Raw genomic sequence first — 15,128 nt, forward strand, 5'->3', positions numbered from 1 at the left:
GGCGACCCCCTGTTTGTGCTGGGTCCTCAAATGCTAAGTAGAAGCCTTATTGGTGGAAGTGCACCTTCACCTCCCAGGTCATGGTGATGCCCAGATACCTCTGTCTGCAGCATCCTGAAGGCTCTGCTGCCACCGAGGCTGGAATGGAGACGTGCTCCAGACCAGTGAAGGACGGGCCTGAGATGGGGCATCTCTCACAGATTCCTCTCCTCCCCTGTGCCAGATTTCTGGGTGTCCTGCCCTCCCCTCACATAGAGAAACCCCAGCACTGGGATAAAGCACGATGTTTTTATTATCAGACACATGTGGCCACTGCTTGAATGTCTAGTCTCCCATAGGGCAAGTTCAGCTGCTCCAGGCGCTTCCATATGTTCTCATCAGGTCACCAAGTGTGTGTGAGTGTGTGTGGATAATAATTCATGGGGAGGATGGAAAAATAACTTGGTGTTTGGTTATGAAGTCAGACAGAGTGTTGGGTTTAGGGGTCAGCAAGGGCTAAGAATCAAGGGTAATGGGGTCAACAGGGAGGGCACCCCACACCAAAGGGCTAGGGATAACCCCATCCCCGCCACCAAAGCCACGTAGGAGGTACGGGCAGCTCTGTCTTGAAGAGGAGGCTGATTCTCATTCTCATACCCAGAGTTCTCAATCACAGAGAAGACTCCAATATTGTGGGCATGATTCAACAAATATTTGGAAGGTTTCACCATGCAGCCCTGAAGATTCACTGAGGAGGAGAACCCACCTAGAGAGTGAAGACTAAGTCAGAGAGGACACAAAGCACAGCACACTAAATTCCTAAGATGCAGGAATCGTAGACCCACCCTCTCCCCTCTCAGACCAGGAGATCAGCATCTTAGTCTCCTCTTGCCCTAGAGCTAGACGTCTGGGTCCCCAGCCCCCTCCACCCTCAAACCCATGAGTTAGGGCCTCAAGCACCCTCCAACCTCAGGACAAGTGAATCCAGGCCCCTAATCCCTTCATCCTTGAGACCTTCAGCACTCACCTCCACTGAGATCAATGGAACCACGGTAACAATGAGTGGTGCCTCTAGGGCAGGTCACAATTTCAGAGTTTTGTGGGCAGAATCCAAACAACTCCACACAGACAGGACACTGCATGTTTCCTAGGACAGGGGCAGCTGGGGAGCAGAGAGAAGGTTGGTGTGCACAGCTCTGCTTCTCGCTGCAGCCACCTCCTTGAGCCCTGGAGGCTCTTGTCTCTGGGGTGGCATCTCTCCATGTCCCTGGTCTCACCCAGCCCACTGGGATCCACACCTGGACGGGGCAGGGCATCCAACAGGACACTGCTGCTGTTGGCTCTGTTGCACCCACTGGAGGAGCAGAAGTGGGCATAGGAGGCAACGAGCATTCCGGGGGGACCCGTGTAGACGGTGACAGTTGGGGAATCCTGTGTGCTCATCTTGCTGCAGCCTTTGCTCCCCACTGTGAGTGATCTGGATCCTGAGGAGTGAGAGAGTCAGAGCTGGGCTGAGGGAGGGGAGGTTCCGAGGGAGGCAGGAGGCACTGGTGATGCTCAGCAGGCAGAGGGTGAGCGCAGGTTCCCTGAGCACAAACAAGAGCACAGGTCACCTTGAATGTAGACAAAGACTGGGGCCAGAGGCTGGGTCCTCCCCCAGCGCTGCCACCTCTCAGTTCTTGTGCCAATGTCACATTCTCAAGCAGAGCCTCCCTTGAGCCCTCTTATCACGTTGCAACCTTCCCCTCACTCTCCTCTTCTTTTCCCGCGAGATTTCTCTCCATAGCTCTTATCTCCACACCCGTATCTTGCTCTTTCTTGTTGGTTTTTTTCTGTTTCACTCCTCACACATAAACCTGCACGAAGGCAGACACAATGGAATCTCCAGTGCCTGGCACACAGCACACGTTCAGTAAACCTCGAATGAAGCCATTGGTTCCCTCTCTGCCAGCTCTGTTCTCAGCCCTTCGCACGGGCTATCCAGTATATCCTCAACACCATCCAGCAAGGTGGGTACTGTTATTGCCCCCAGTTTTCAGAAGGGGAAACCAAGGCACAGAAAGAAGAAGAGTTGGATTTAGAACTCCAGGTGTGAGGGGAACCAGGCAGGAAATTTAGGGACAGAATCCAGTGGGGGGAGGCCTGGGACCCAGGGCAGGGGCCTTACCCTCTTGCACAGCCCACACACCTACGTCCACGAGCAGAAGTGTCTCCTGACACATCTCCCCAGCATCACACGTCTGGTGACCACTGGCGGTCCATTCGATGGGTGTCTGAGCCGAGTTTTGCTGTATCCTCAACATGACCCCCCGTTGACAGGTCAGAAGAGCTGTGGAGAAGGAACTACCTGGGTCTGGATAAGCCAGGGAACCAGTCGTGTCTGTCCCTCCAGGTCCCAGGCTTGGGAGTTGATCACATTCTTGAGTCACACTCCAGGTGACCTGGCCACAGAGTCCCTCAATGTCTGATTTAGAAGGGACCTTGGAAGTCTGAGCCCCACTTCGTTCCTTACTGTATTTTTGCTCAAATACCTGCAGGGACCTCTCTCAACACCCCAGAGGAAGGCTGCTCCTCCCTTTGGGAGGGAGAGAGATGGAGGGCTCTTCCTCAGCCTGAGCCAATCTCTCCTTCCCTCTCTGGGCCTCAAGGTCCTCATCTCGATAATGAGGAGGGTGGCGTGACATCATATATTTCTTTTCACTGAGAAATCACATGTTCTAAACAAAAAGACTCAAATACCTGGCATGCACTGAGCATTTACAATGAGCCTGGCTGTGGTGATTGCTTTTCGTGGATTAGCCCACTGACTCCTCCCAAGGAGCTTACCACATTTGGATCACCTTACTTCCCCACAGCTATCCCCAAAGTAGGTGGTGTTATCATCGTTGTCCCCATATTCAAGATGTGAAACACAGGCAGAGGAGTCATTAAGCAGGTTTCTTGATGTCCCTCCACTAGTAATTGCCAGAGCTGGGCTCAGAACACAGGCGTTCTGGCGCCTTGGGGTGAGTGATGGGGAAGACAGCGATCTATATCGTCCTCGGCTACTTCAGCATCTGTGGCCCTCAGGAGTCTAGTGTGAAAACCATGAGCCCAGACCTTCTCTTAAGGCCATCACAGGATAAGCAGTGACGTGTCCCCTGAGGCAGAAACTCCTGGGCTGACCACGCAGCATCCACAGACACGGGTAACTTTCACAGCAGCCTCCACGAAGGAGGACCACTCATGTCCCGCTTCACAGATGACAAAATGGTGGCTCCTGCTCCCTCCTCCCAGCCTGGCCCCTGTTCTCCCCACCTTGGTCAATGGCAGCTCCTTTTAGCAGTTGCTCAAGTCATTCTTGACAATCCCCTTTCTCTTACGCCCCGTGTTGCGCCCATCAGGAAATCCTGTTGGCTTAAGCTTCAAAATCCCTCCAGATCCTGACCACGTCTCACCAGCTCTACTGCTTCCAAGACGCCCTTGGGTCTCACCTTCTTCCTCCTGAGTCTCCCTGGGGGCCCCTCCTCCACTCCCACCTCCCCCTCACTCTATTCTCCACTCAGCAGGCAGAGGATCCCCATAAAGTTTAGTGGATTCATGTCACTCCTCTGCTCAGAAGACTCCAGTAGGTCCCAAGCCCACTCAGAATACAATTCTAAGTCCTTAAATTGGCCCCACCAGCTCTATGTGATCTGGCCTCCCCCACCCCCTCCATCTACAGGTCCTACTCTGCTCTCCCTTGATCACACTGCTGTAGCCACATTGGCCTCCAGGCCCCTCCTTGACACGCAGCAGGCCTACACCCATCCCAGGGCCTTTGCATATGCTCCCCTGCTCCTGACTGTCTGGAATCATCGCCTCCTTCCTGAACTGGGTGAAAGAGGCTCTAAGAGGTGGTGATCCTCAAAAGCTGGTTCAGCGGCAGAGCCCAGATGGGAGTCCACATCTCTCTGGTTCAGTTATTAAGATCTTAACTGCTGTGCTCTCCTGACTGTGTTGACCCACCACTCTCCCTGGGACCACCACCCAATTAATTAGAGGGCAGTCAAGGCGGTTCATGCTCCAGCCCTTTGGTTCTTCCTCAGCCTGGGCTCCTGCCATGGCCCATCTTGAGCAGTCTGTGCTCTTGCCCCCAGCCCTCTCCCGCCCTCATGCCTTCCAAGGAGCTGTTCTGTCACCAGGAATGCGCTTCTCTCCTCCCCTTATTCCCTGACCTCTTGTGGTTCCCAGCTTCTGAGGCTTGGTCTCGCTGATGCTCAGGAAATTCTTCCTAAACTGCTGAACTGAACTGAACCAGGGAAGCCAAACACACCCTCCAAGATCTGGCTCCAATGTCAAAAGCTAATAGAATGTGGATATACGTTAGGAATATTCATTAGTAGCATAAAAGCTGTGTTTTGTGCAACACACGTGTCCTTTGTGTAGCATATGTGTATGGTATGTGTGTAGGGGTGTAGTATGTGTGGGGGGGATATGGGGTTGTGTGGGGGTGTGTGATATGTGTATGGTATGTTTGTATGGTGTGTGTAGTGTGTGTGCATGTTATGTGATGTGTGGTGTGTGTGTGTGTGCAATGATAACAGTGTGTGCTGTACATGGTATGTGTTTATTCTGCATGATGTTGTTCTGTGTGTCTGTGTGTTGTTTGTGTGTGATATATGGTGTGTGTGGTGTGTTGTCTGTAGATTGTGTGTGGTGTATAGGGTTGGGGTGTGTGTGGAACATGTGAGCTGTACAGAGACATGTGTGTGATATGGATGTGTGGTGTGTATGTGGCATGGGCTCTGTGTGTTGTGTGAGCGTGTGTGTGTGTGTGTGTGGCATGTGTTGCAACTGATTTGTTTCTGAAACGTCTTCTGGATTACGAATGTTGCCTGGCCCCAGAGAGGAAGGCCAGACAATTAAACCAGCCTTAATCAGAAGGAGAGACTCAGACTCTGACTCTTCCTGCTCAACCCCCTGCCAGGGCTCCCCTGCCCTCAGGAGAAAGGCCAAGCCCTCAGTCTGGCTTTGCGGGGACATCACCAGGCCCCCCCCACCTCTCCCGTCCCCACCAATATCCATTCCCCAGACACGCCAGGTCGTTTGCTGCCTCCGTGGCCTTGCCCCAGCTGTTCCTTCTGCTTGGAGTGGCTCTCCCTTCATGGCCCACAGCCCCCTCGTCTACCTGGAAAACCTGTAATCACCCCCAGTCCCGGCTGTACCCCATCCTCCTGATCAGCCATCTCAGGCAGAGCTGAGGAAGCCTTCTTGACAACAGCAGGCTCACCCACCTTCAGGCCTTTGCACACGCTGTTCCCTCTGCCTGCTCGTGTCCTTTTCCTCTTCTACAAATAAACCGCAGCCCATCCTGAAGACACGGCTCACAGTCACCTCCTCAGTGTCCCCTCCTTGACACCCACCCACTGGGACGTCAGTATCTTCCCTCTTCTGAGCCCCCAGACCCCTCCCCCACAGCCCTGTTCCCTCTGCTCTGTGATGTCTCCCCTCCTGGTCCTGGAGGCCCTTAGGGCAGGGGCGGGGTCTGAGTCCCTTGGGGTCCCCATGGAGACCTTGGAATCCTGCAGGAACTCACTTCAGCAAACAAATCCCGGGCACCCAACCTGAGCCAGCCCTTCTGCTGCCCAAGGCTGGAAACCTCGATGTCAGTGACATCGGGCCCTGCCCTCAGGCTCCCGGTCCAGCCAGAGGGATCCACGCACAAAGAGGGATGTGTACTGAACTCACTCAACTCTCTCTTGACGCTTTAGCGGTCAGGGTGCTGTGGGCAGATGAGGAAACTGAGGCTCAGATAGGGACGGCCCTTCCCTCACTCTCTGAAGTCCCTTCTCCCCTCCCCGCCCACAGTGGCCCTTCTCATTGAGACACTCCAGGCCACTCTCAGTCTGCCCAGTGTGTGGTTTCCATGGGGAAGTGGGGATGCTCCCAGTGTCACCGTTTGGCTCCTGCTTGCCCTGTCACACCTGGAGCACCCTCAGTGTTCTCTGGTCTTCTTTCCTAGGCAGCAGGGTTGCTGGGTGCTCCAGGACCATGGGTGGGGGTGGGTGAGAGACGGGTGGGGTGGTCGAGGGGAAGTGGGAGACCCAGGGTGACTCAAGGTCAGGGGTGTGGAGCTATGGAATTGGAAGCACTGAGTCCCTCCCAGCGTGAAAACCAGCAGGCGCTCCTGCCCTCACTTCCACACCCAGTGGGGAAAGTGGAATGCAAAGCAGCCATCCTCTCTGCCCCTCTGACCTTCCTCTCTGCTCTCTGGTTCCCCTCCCGCCTGGACAGGCCACCCTGACCTAGTCAGCCTGGCCTGGCATCAATTAAAACACCTACTGGTCGGCTCCGGCCCTGTTTATCTGTTCCCAGGGCAGCGCATCCTCTCTCTCCCCTGCGGTTGCACACCTCTTAGTGGCATCCCCACTGAAGCACCTTCCAGGAGAATCCCTCCCTCTGCACACCGTGAGTGAGTAATAAACTTCTGAATGACTTGTGGGTGCTGGCTTAGGTGGGTTGTGTTTGGATGTCCAACTTTCACAAGGGGCACTGTGCCCCAAGGCTGAAGTGCAGGGCACAGTCTAGTTTTCCACACGGGGAACTCACCTTTAGGATCGCAGTTCTCGCTCACAGTCAGGGCCCCGATTTTTTGAGTGTCATTAAGCAGGTTGCAGCCAGCTTGGGATGTGCACCCCTGGACTCTCAGGTTGGTGGAGACATCCTCTGTGGAAAGGAGGAGAGAGTAAGAGAGGGAGACGCTACCACTGGGACCATCCAAGCTTCAGGGGGAGGTGCAGCTCTGGGAAGCCAGGCACACCCTCCTCCTGTCCCAGGCCTCAGCTCCCTCCCTCCCCAGAGACCCAGACCTTGGTCCTCAGACCTCCCTCTTCAGTGCTCCGCAGGGACCCTGCTATCCCAGCTCACCTCCCCTGATAAGGAGGATCCCGTTGTAGCAATGCATGCTCCCCTCAGGGCAGGGAAGCTCTGTTGCAGACAGACAGCCTTCTGTGGACAAGCAGACTGGGCACCGAAGGGACCCTGGGACTGGGAGGTGAGAGCAAGGGGGAGGGAGGATGAGAGGGCTCTGCCTTCAGATCAGATGCCTTCTCTCCGCCCCCCTTTTGCTTGCCCCAGAAATCAACCTCCCTGGTCTCCTTAAAATGTGCCCTCTCATGCAGGCCTGGGGTGCAGAGAATAGGGACGTCTGGCCAGGGAGAGGGCAAGAGAGGGAAGGAACATGAGATCTGGAGAGGGGCACCTGGGACTGAAAACAGGAGTGGGTGCTCTGGGAAGAACAAGTGACTTCACCCACAAGTTCCACTAAACAGTCCAAGAAGACAAGAAATCTGTGTTCACAAACTATTCCAAAGAGTGGCATCATGCAAAACATTGCCCCAAACCTGATTTCTTTTTTTTTTTTTTAAAGATTTTATTTATTTTATTTTTCCCCCCAAAGCCCCAGTGGGTAGTTGTATGTCGTAGCTGCACATCCTTCTAGTTGCTGTATGTGGGACTCGGCCTCAGGATGAAGGGAGAAGTGGTGCCTCGATGCGCACCCGGGATCCGAACCCGGGCCACCAGCATCGCAGCGCGCGCACTTAACCACCAAGCCACAGGGCCGGCCCAACAAACCTGATTTCTGATACCAGACAAGCACAGTGCAAAGTTACAGGCCCATTTCACTTAGGGACAGGAAATGACAAAACACTAAGTAAGACATGAATGAACTAAACCCAACAGTATAGCAGAAAGGAGCATGCAGCAGGTTAAAGCAAAGGCCAGAGTGTGAGGTGAGTGGTTGAACATCAGAAAACGAGCCCAGTTTGCTGCTCCAGGCCTGTTAGAAGAAGCTGTGCTAAGGGAGGGCGTCCTGGGGAGCGTGGACAGGGGGGCGGGTGGGAGGAAGGGGAAAGGAACAGTCCCTCTGTGCTTACCTCAACCCCCTCAGCCCTGTTACTCCCCTCCTCCCCACACCCCTTTCCTCTCCTCCTCCTCTCCCTCCTCCCTCAGGCACCTGTTGTGGGAGGCAAGTCCCAGAGAGGGAAGGTGTTGGAGATGTTGTTGCACAAGTCACTCTCGCGGCACACATGGGTGTAGGAGACGATGGAGATGCCCGGGCCTGCCCTGTGCTGGGTGACAAGGACCTCCTGATCTTCCTCCGGGGTGCAGCCCTTGCTGAGCACCAGATGCACTTGGGGTCCTGGACCAAGAGAGGCAGGGAGGCAGGGGTGAGGTCAGGACTCCAGGTCCTCGAGGGAGGGTCTGCAACGTAGCCTGGGGTGAGAGACTGGAGAGGAGGTGACTGGATGCCAGAGTGTGCCCCTGCTGGGGAGGGGATGGCTCCTGGTAGGAGAGGAGGGGTCTTCTGAGTTCCCAGACAGAATGCAGGTAGGACTGGGCAGGAGGAGGGATGTCTCTACCCAGGAGAGGGTGGGAGTCGGGCTTGGGGCCTATGGGTCCCTTCTCACCATTCACAGTGAGTATCAGTGTGTCTTGACAACCCCAGCCGTCCTCACAGGCTTGCTGATTAGTCACCGTCCACTGGAGCGGCATTTCCGATACATTCTTCACAGCCTGACCTCTCCCCGACTGACAGGTCAGGGCCTGCACTCCTGCGATGAGAAGAGCAAATCCATCTCAATCCACTCTCCCGAGAAGCCCCCCCCCAGGTTGGGGTCCTCACTCACGGGGCAGCAGGAGGGTGATACCCTGGAGGATCAGCAGGAGGGCAGGGCTCATGATGAGGGCAGCTGGAACTCTCTCGTTCCTGCTCTTTCTCCCAGGAAACTGAGACCTTTTATATCTCACCCCGTTCAAGGCAGCCCAGGATTGGGGTGGGGAGGGGAGGGCCTTGCTAAAGGATGCCTGGGCCCACCCTCCGAGTCACAAGGGCTTAAAGGCCTAGAAATCTGAATCCTCTCTCCTCCCTCAGATCCAAGAGTCCAAGCCCCAAACCTCTTCCTCCTTCACACTCAGGAGTCCAGGCCCCCAGCCCCTCCTCCCTCAGACCTAAGATTTTGGGTCCCCAACCCCCTCAACAGTTAGAGACTGATGCACGCTGGACCACAGGCCCCACTGGTCCAGCTCTTTCCTCCTGATCGCAGCTATGTGGGTCTCCACCCCTACCCTGTTTCAGGGTAGTTTGGGAAGGTGGTTTCCTCATCTCTCATGGCAACCTGGTCACCTTCAGGCCCCAGATGGGGAAATGGCCCAACTGCCTCTGAGGACATTGTGCGGTGGGTATTGGCCTGTCCCCACGTTCTCTCTATCCTAACCTCTGCTCCCACGGATTCCTACTTCTCTTTTCTTTCTCTTTCCTTCCTACGTTGCTTTCCTTTTTATTCCCTTTTTCACAACCTTCCTTCATGCTTTTCTTCCTCTTTTATTCTCTCCCCTCCCAGCACAACAGGGGCCCTAAAGCCTCCACTTCCTGCCACCCAGGACGGAGCTAAGGTATGGCAAGGGGAGGGGCTGGAGACTGAATATCTTCGGGGGAATTAGTATATTCTTTGACAAAGCAAAGTTTCTTTGCCAGAAACAGATGGGAACGGTGGTGTGCTAGAAAACCAGCTTTTCAGGAAACAGCACCAACAAACCCTGCCTTGTACTGTTGGCCCATTTCTGTGGTGTAAACACTTCTAGCACATCTGATCTTAAGCTACCAACAGCTTGACAACTATCTCACACAATTCCTAAATATTTAACAATTGGCTTTTGTAAGCCTGTGCCAACCAGCTCTAGCACACTGAGTAGGAGAGAGACAGGAGAGATTGAGGGGTATCTGTCAGTGACCGCAGAGGCTCGATGTGGGTGTCTGGTAAGGAGAGACGAACGGGAGAAAAGAGAGGACGAGAAAAATATGGAAGAGAAAGAGCAATGAGTGTGTACCTCCTCATTGTAGATTTACTTTTGACACCTTTACCAGTTCTATTTTTATTTGCAAGTTTAAAATTTGACATCTAGGTGGAGACACGATTCTCTCATCTCCCATGCATCTACACCACTACTGTGGCATACTGTAGGTACTCAATAAATATTTATTGAATGAATGGATGAATGAATGAGTGGAGAGGGGAAGATGGGAACAGAGCCATCACTACATTTGTGTAGGTTGTGCCCTGTAGAAACACCATCCTTCCCCAACAGTTTACACTGTTGCCATCTAGAATGGCACCATCTGGAGCTGTGTGTGGCCACAAATAGTGTCCCTGGAGGAAAAGGGGAAAGAAGGGTGGCCAAAGAGGTACATAGACTCGTAGGTAGTGAATCAAATGTCTTGTTTTAGTCAATAAATATTTACCAAGTCTGCACTTCGTGCCACACACTCCTTTAGTTGTTGGGGATACAGGGAGACCAAAAAGAATGAGGCCACTGCTTGCGGTAAGCTTGTAGCCTAGTGACAGAGACAAACACTAACAAATGCATGAACACAAAAAAATATTAGATGGTGCTGGGTGCCCTGCAGAGAGGGAAAACCAAGTAATGTGAAAATAAATGACTGAGCTGGGGTCAGGGAGGGCCTCCCTGAGGAGGTGACATTTGGGCTGAGAGCAGAATGAAAAGAAAGAGCCAGCTATGGAAAGACATGTGGGGAGAGCATTCCAGGCAGAGAGAAGAGCAGGTGCAAAGGCTCTGAGATGGGACCACGCACAGCTTATGTGAGGATTAGAGAGAAAGCAGGTGGCTGGACTGTGGTGGGGAAAAGGAAGAGTGACAGGAGATGAGAGTAGAAAGGCTGGCAGGGCCAGCAATGCAGGACAAGTCAGGTCACTAAGGCTACCTTCCTGGGACTCCCCATATTTCAAGCGACAAATGCAGAGGCTGGGGGTGTGGCTGTTTAGCAAAAAGTCTGACAGTCCTTAGTGTAACATTCTGTCTGCTATTAGGATGATTCTGCTGCTCCCCGATTGTGTAGCCTCATGTCCCCTCTCTGAACTTCATCATCCTCTTCTGTAAAGTAGGTGTGATGGTTATCTGCACCCCATGAATTGTGGTGAATGCTGAGATCTATATATAAGCCAAAGCAGATTCTCGACAAATGATAAAAATGGTTAATATGATGAGCCCTGACTCTGTTCCAAGCCCTAGTCCAAGCACTTTGTATGTTTCAAATCATTGAATCATGACCACAACTAGAAGGGAGGTCCTATTAATAGCCCAGTTTTATAAGTAAAGAAACTGAGCCCCAGAGGAGTTAAATGACTTGCCCAAGGTCACACAATGTGGCCGAGATAACTGTCCACCAAAGATCCATGCTCCTCTCAGGGTGTAAAGATGTTACAAGTGGTGACTGCCCAGCCAGGAACTACATCTCCCAGAGCCCCTTGCCTCTAGGTGGACCATGTGACTAGTTCCCACCAATGCAATGTGGATGGAAACTGCCCAGCCAGGGACTACATCTCCCAGCACCCCCTTGCCTCTAGGTCACTGTGTGACTAATTCCCACCAACGAAATGTGGGCAGAAATGACTGGTGTCACTTCTGAGACTGAGTGGTTAAGAAGCAGGAGTGCCTTCTCCTTCCTCCATCTATATTTAGTCAAGGGTGACCTTGAAGCCACATGGAAGACTCTCAGTCCTCGTAGACCTGATATATAGTCGGGTGTCACACAATAAACCAAAGAACAATAATAATAGTAATGTGGTTCAGTATGCTATACTGAAAAAAGGCATGCTCCGGGTGTTTTTTGTTTTTGTTTTTTTTCTTCCTTTTTATGTAAAAGATGGTGGTCTGGGAAATCTTCACTGAAAAGGCAACATGTAAGCAAAGACATCATGGTGGTGAAGGAAGGAGCACTGAGTCTCTGTGGGCGTGTTTGAGCAGCAAAGAAGAGGCCCAGCTGGAGCAGAGAGAGGGAGAGATGAGAAGAGATGAAATCAGAGAGGGAGGGCCCTGATGGTGAGGGCCTCCCAGGCCTTGTGGCCAGGACTGTGGCTTTACTCTGAGTGGGCTGGGGAGCCACTGAGGGTCCAGAGCAGAGGAGGGACGTGAGTGATCTGTGTCCTGTCATGATCCCTGTGGCTGCTGGGTTGAGAGCAGGGAACCTGGTGAGGAGGCAACTGCAGTAATTCAGGTGAGAGGTGACGGTGGCCCGAACACTTGCAAAGGAGCCCGTTTCTGGATGTGTTCTGAAAGTGCAGTCCAGAGGATTTGCTGAGGGATTGAACGTGGGGTGAGAGAGAGAGAGAGAGAGAGGAATTGGGAAAACTCCAGTGTAGCCCCTCCTGAGATGGGGGAAACTCTGGGGCGACAAACTGAGATCAGAAATTTGGCCCTGGATCAAGAATCTGAGGGCGTCGTGAAATGCCTTTTAGAGATTAGCTGTCAAGTCATAGTCAGATGTCAGCAATAATGTCCATTTTGCCTCTCTGGTTCACTGCTGTGCTCCCAGGGCCAGGACTGTGCCTGGTACATAGCAGGAGCCCATTACATGTTTCCGGGATCAAAAAATGAACAGGGGATTGACAATCAGAGTGTTCCCTGGACACCCCAAACACAGTAGTTCTAAGTGACTGAGAAAATACAGAGATGCATCAAGTTACCGTGACTCAGAGGCCCTGATAAACCGGTTTCTTTTTATAAATCACATGAGGACCTCCATGGGGTATTCGTGCTGTGAGCTTGTGGAAGTAAATGAAGTTAAACATGAAAGTGCTTGGGTGATACATATAGATTTACAGGCTGGTCCCTCCACTGTTTCTGGGATGAGAAGCATGGCCTAAGGCCTAGCTCTGTGAGAACAGAGAGCAGGGAAAGGGGTGGAGGGTACCCGTCAAGGTGTGAGAGGTCTTAGGGAAAGAGGAGAGTGGAAAGAAAGTCTTCTGAGACTCCCTGAGCACGTACTGTCTGCAGATCACGTACGTGATCATAATCACTTCTATCATCCCACCCACAGGGTCATTTTTCATAACAGATGGAAGGGTATTTTTCTCCCATCAGCAACCAGTTCTCCAACTGGGTGTCCCACAATTCAATTCAGTTCTGACACAACTATTCGGAGTCAGTGCAGACCCCACAGGTTAAAGGATCAGTCCCACATACTGCCTCCTTCAAATGCCAATCGCATTTGGGGCACCGAGGCCACCCACATTTCTGCTTGGCCGACTGCAAGTTCAGAGGTTCTCACAACTCCCCATTAGGTTTCACAGTTCTCTTGAGCTACTCACAGAACTTAGGAAAGTGCTTTACTTACTGTGACTGGTTTATTATAAAGGGCACCACCCAGGAGAACCGAATAGAAGAGATGTGTAGGGCACAGTATGGGGGAAGGGGCACAGAGCTTCCACGTCATCCCTGGGTGCACCACCCTGCCAGCATGTTGATGTGTTCCCCAAATGGAAGGTCTCTGAACCCCATCAGTTAGGGGTTTCTATGGAGGTTTCATTAGGTAGGCATAAGTGATTAAATCACTGGCCATTGGTGATTGATTCAATCTCCAGCCCCTCTTCCTTCCCCAGAGGGTGGGAGGTGGGTTTGAAAGTTCCAAGATTCTAATTAAAACTTGGTCTTTATAGCGACCAGTCTCCATCCTAAGCTATCTAGGGGCCCACCAGGAGTTACCTCATTAGAAGAAAAGACACTCCTATCACCCTTATCACTCAGAAAATTCCAAGGATGTTAGGAGCTCTGTGCCAAGAACCAGGGAGAAAGACCAAATATCTTCCTATGATACCACCTAGGGAAACTGAGGCTTCACCAGGTGGGATCACTAGCCCAGAGTCACACAACCTGCAAATGGCAGAGCTAGGATTAGGACCCAGATACCGTACGTTGTCTATGGGCACTTGGCATCTATATTGCACCCCTATATCAGAGGGACTGAAAGCCTACATACTACTCTTTTTTCACTTCCCAGCAAATATTTCCAAATATAATTTAAATTCTGCCCCTGAGAAACACTTGCGTGAGATTTGGAAGGTGGGAGGGAGATGGAAGCCATGATTTCTGTTATGGGTTTGGCTGATGGGCGGCAGACACAAACTTTATGGGAAAAGGCAGGTGTTTCTTTCCTCTGGGTTGGGGCTGTGGCAGTGTGACCTTGAAATCAGACTTTCAGTGGCAACTCTCTAACCTCCATTTCTTTAGCTTTTCAGTTGTTTATAAGAACCAAATTCCCTGCATTAAAGACTTTTCTGTTAGAAGTACCTAGAGGGGTTTCTGTTTTCCTGATGAAACCTTGAATGGTACAGTTAACCTTTTACCAATGTCTATGGTGTTTTTACCAATGTAGCATAAATCTGGGGGCCAGGAGTAGAAGTGAGAGCAAAGGGAGGATTGGCGATCAGAGAGAGACCTGAGAATGGGAGTGAGGGTGCCTGGGTCCTTGGTATGAGTCTCACGAAAATTGAGTGGGGGAGGGGAAGAGAGGGTTGTCTATCTAGAGATTCTTCCACCCAGAGCAGTGGACAGAGAAGGCACAGCCTTGGATGAGGGATCCCCCAATCATATTGCATTGCTACTTGTGAGAGTTCTGTTTTAGAACATACCAAGATTACTTCTCTGGGAGGTCTTCTAAAATTAAAGAAGAGCCTTCCCTGGGTGCTAAGGAAGGAAGGACCCCCAGGTTGACTCTCAAGTCTACAATCTTGGGGCTGCAGAGCTGGCCTGAGCACCAACATATATTATCTCCCAGCCTTCAGGAAATAACTTCACCTTTCTGAGCCTCAGTGTCCTCATTTGAAAATGGTGGTAATTCCTGCCTTGCAGGCAAGTGACGTGGTTTAGAAATAGCGTGTATAAAGCGCCCCTCACCGAGCCAGGCAGACCTGAGTTTGAGGCCTGTCTTGTCACTCAGGGACTGTGTAATAGTGTCAGGGGTGGGGCCAGAAGTGGAACTTGGTGCTTGGTGTCCTCTATCCCACTGTCACCTCAACCCCCACAGTGCCTGTGTTGGCATGCTGGAGCTGCCATAACAAAACACCACACACTAGGTGGCTTAACAACAGACATTTATTTTCCCACAGTTCTGGAGGCTGGAAGTCAAGATCGAGGTGTCCCCAGGATTGGCTTCTCCTGAGGCCTCTCTCTCTGGCTTGTAGGCAGCTGCCTTCTCCTTGCCCTCACATCATTTTTCCTCTGTGCCTGAGAATTCCAGTGTCTCTCTGTGTGCTCAAATCTCCTCTTCTGATAATGACACCAGTCAGATTGGACTGGGGCCCATCCTAAATGCTTCATTTTATCTTACC

General features: G+C 52.1%; 1 protein-coding gene across 1 annotated transcript; it reads right to left on the reverse strand.

The window, feature by feature from the left end:
• Nucleotides 1–485: 485 nt before the first annotated feature.
• LOC101400295 (CD177 antigen-like) lies at nucleotides 486–8,682 on the reverse strand. The gene is made up of 9 exons (XM_014795226.2): nucleotides 8,631–8,682; nucleotides 8,412–8,555; nucleotides 7,958–8,143; nucleotides 6,868–6,987; nucleotides 6,550–6,666; nucleotides 2,168–2,308; nucleotides 1,278–1,463; nucleotides 1,007–1,141; nucleotides 486–745 (listed from the first exon to the last, which is right to left on the reverse strand). Exons 1-9 carry the CDS (start codon nucleotides 8,680–8,682, stop codon nucleotides 486–488), a joined length of 1,341 nt encoding a protein of 446 aa, XP_014650712.1.
• Nucleotides 8,683–15,128: the final 6,446 nt, after the last annotated feature.

This window comes from Ceratotherium simum, chromosome 33 (genome assembly GCF_057802395.1).
Source record: "Ceratotherium simum simum isolate JZ-2026a chromosome 33, ASM5780239v1, whole genome shotgun sequence".
Taxonomy (NCBI): Eukaryota; Metazoa; Chordata; class Mammalia; order Perissodactyla; family Rhinocerotidae; genus Ceratotherium; species Ceratotherium simum.

Excerpts from the sequence above, each read along its gene's own strand:
- LOC101400295 (XM_014795226.2), bottom strand. The coding sequence starts at position 8,682 with ATGAGCCCTGCCCTCCTGCTGATCCTCCAGGGTATCACCCTCCTGCTG. Across the intron at positions 1,464-2,167 it reads ACTTCTGCTCGTGGACGTAG|GATCCAGATCACTCACAGTG; the intron begins GTGTGTGGGCTG and ends CTCACTCCTCAG. Across the intron at positions 1,142-1,277 it reads GGATGCCCTGCCCCGTCCAG|CTGCCCCTGTCCTAGGAAAC; the intron begins GTGTGGATCCCA and ends TCTGCTCCCCAG.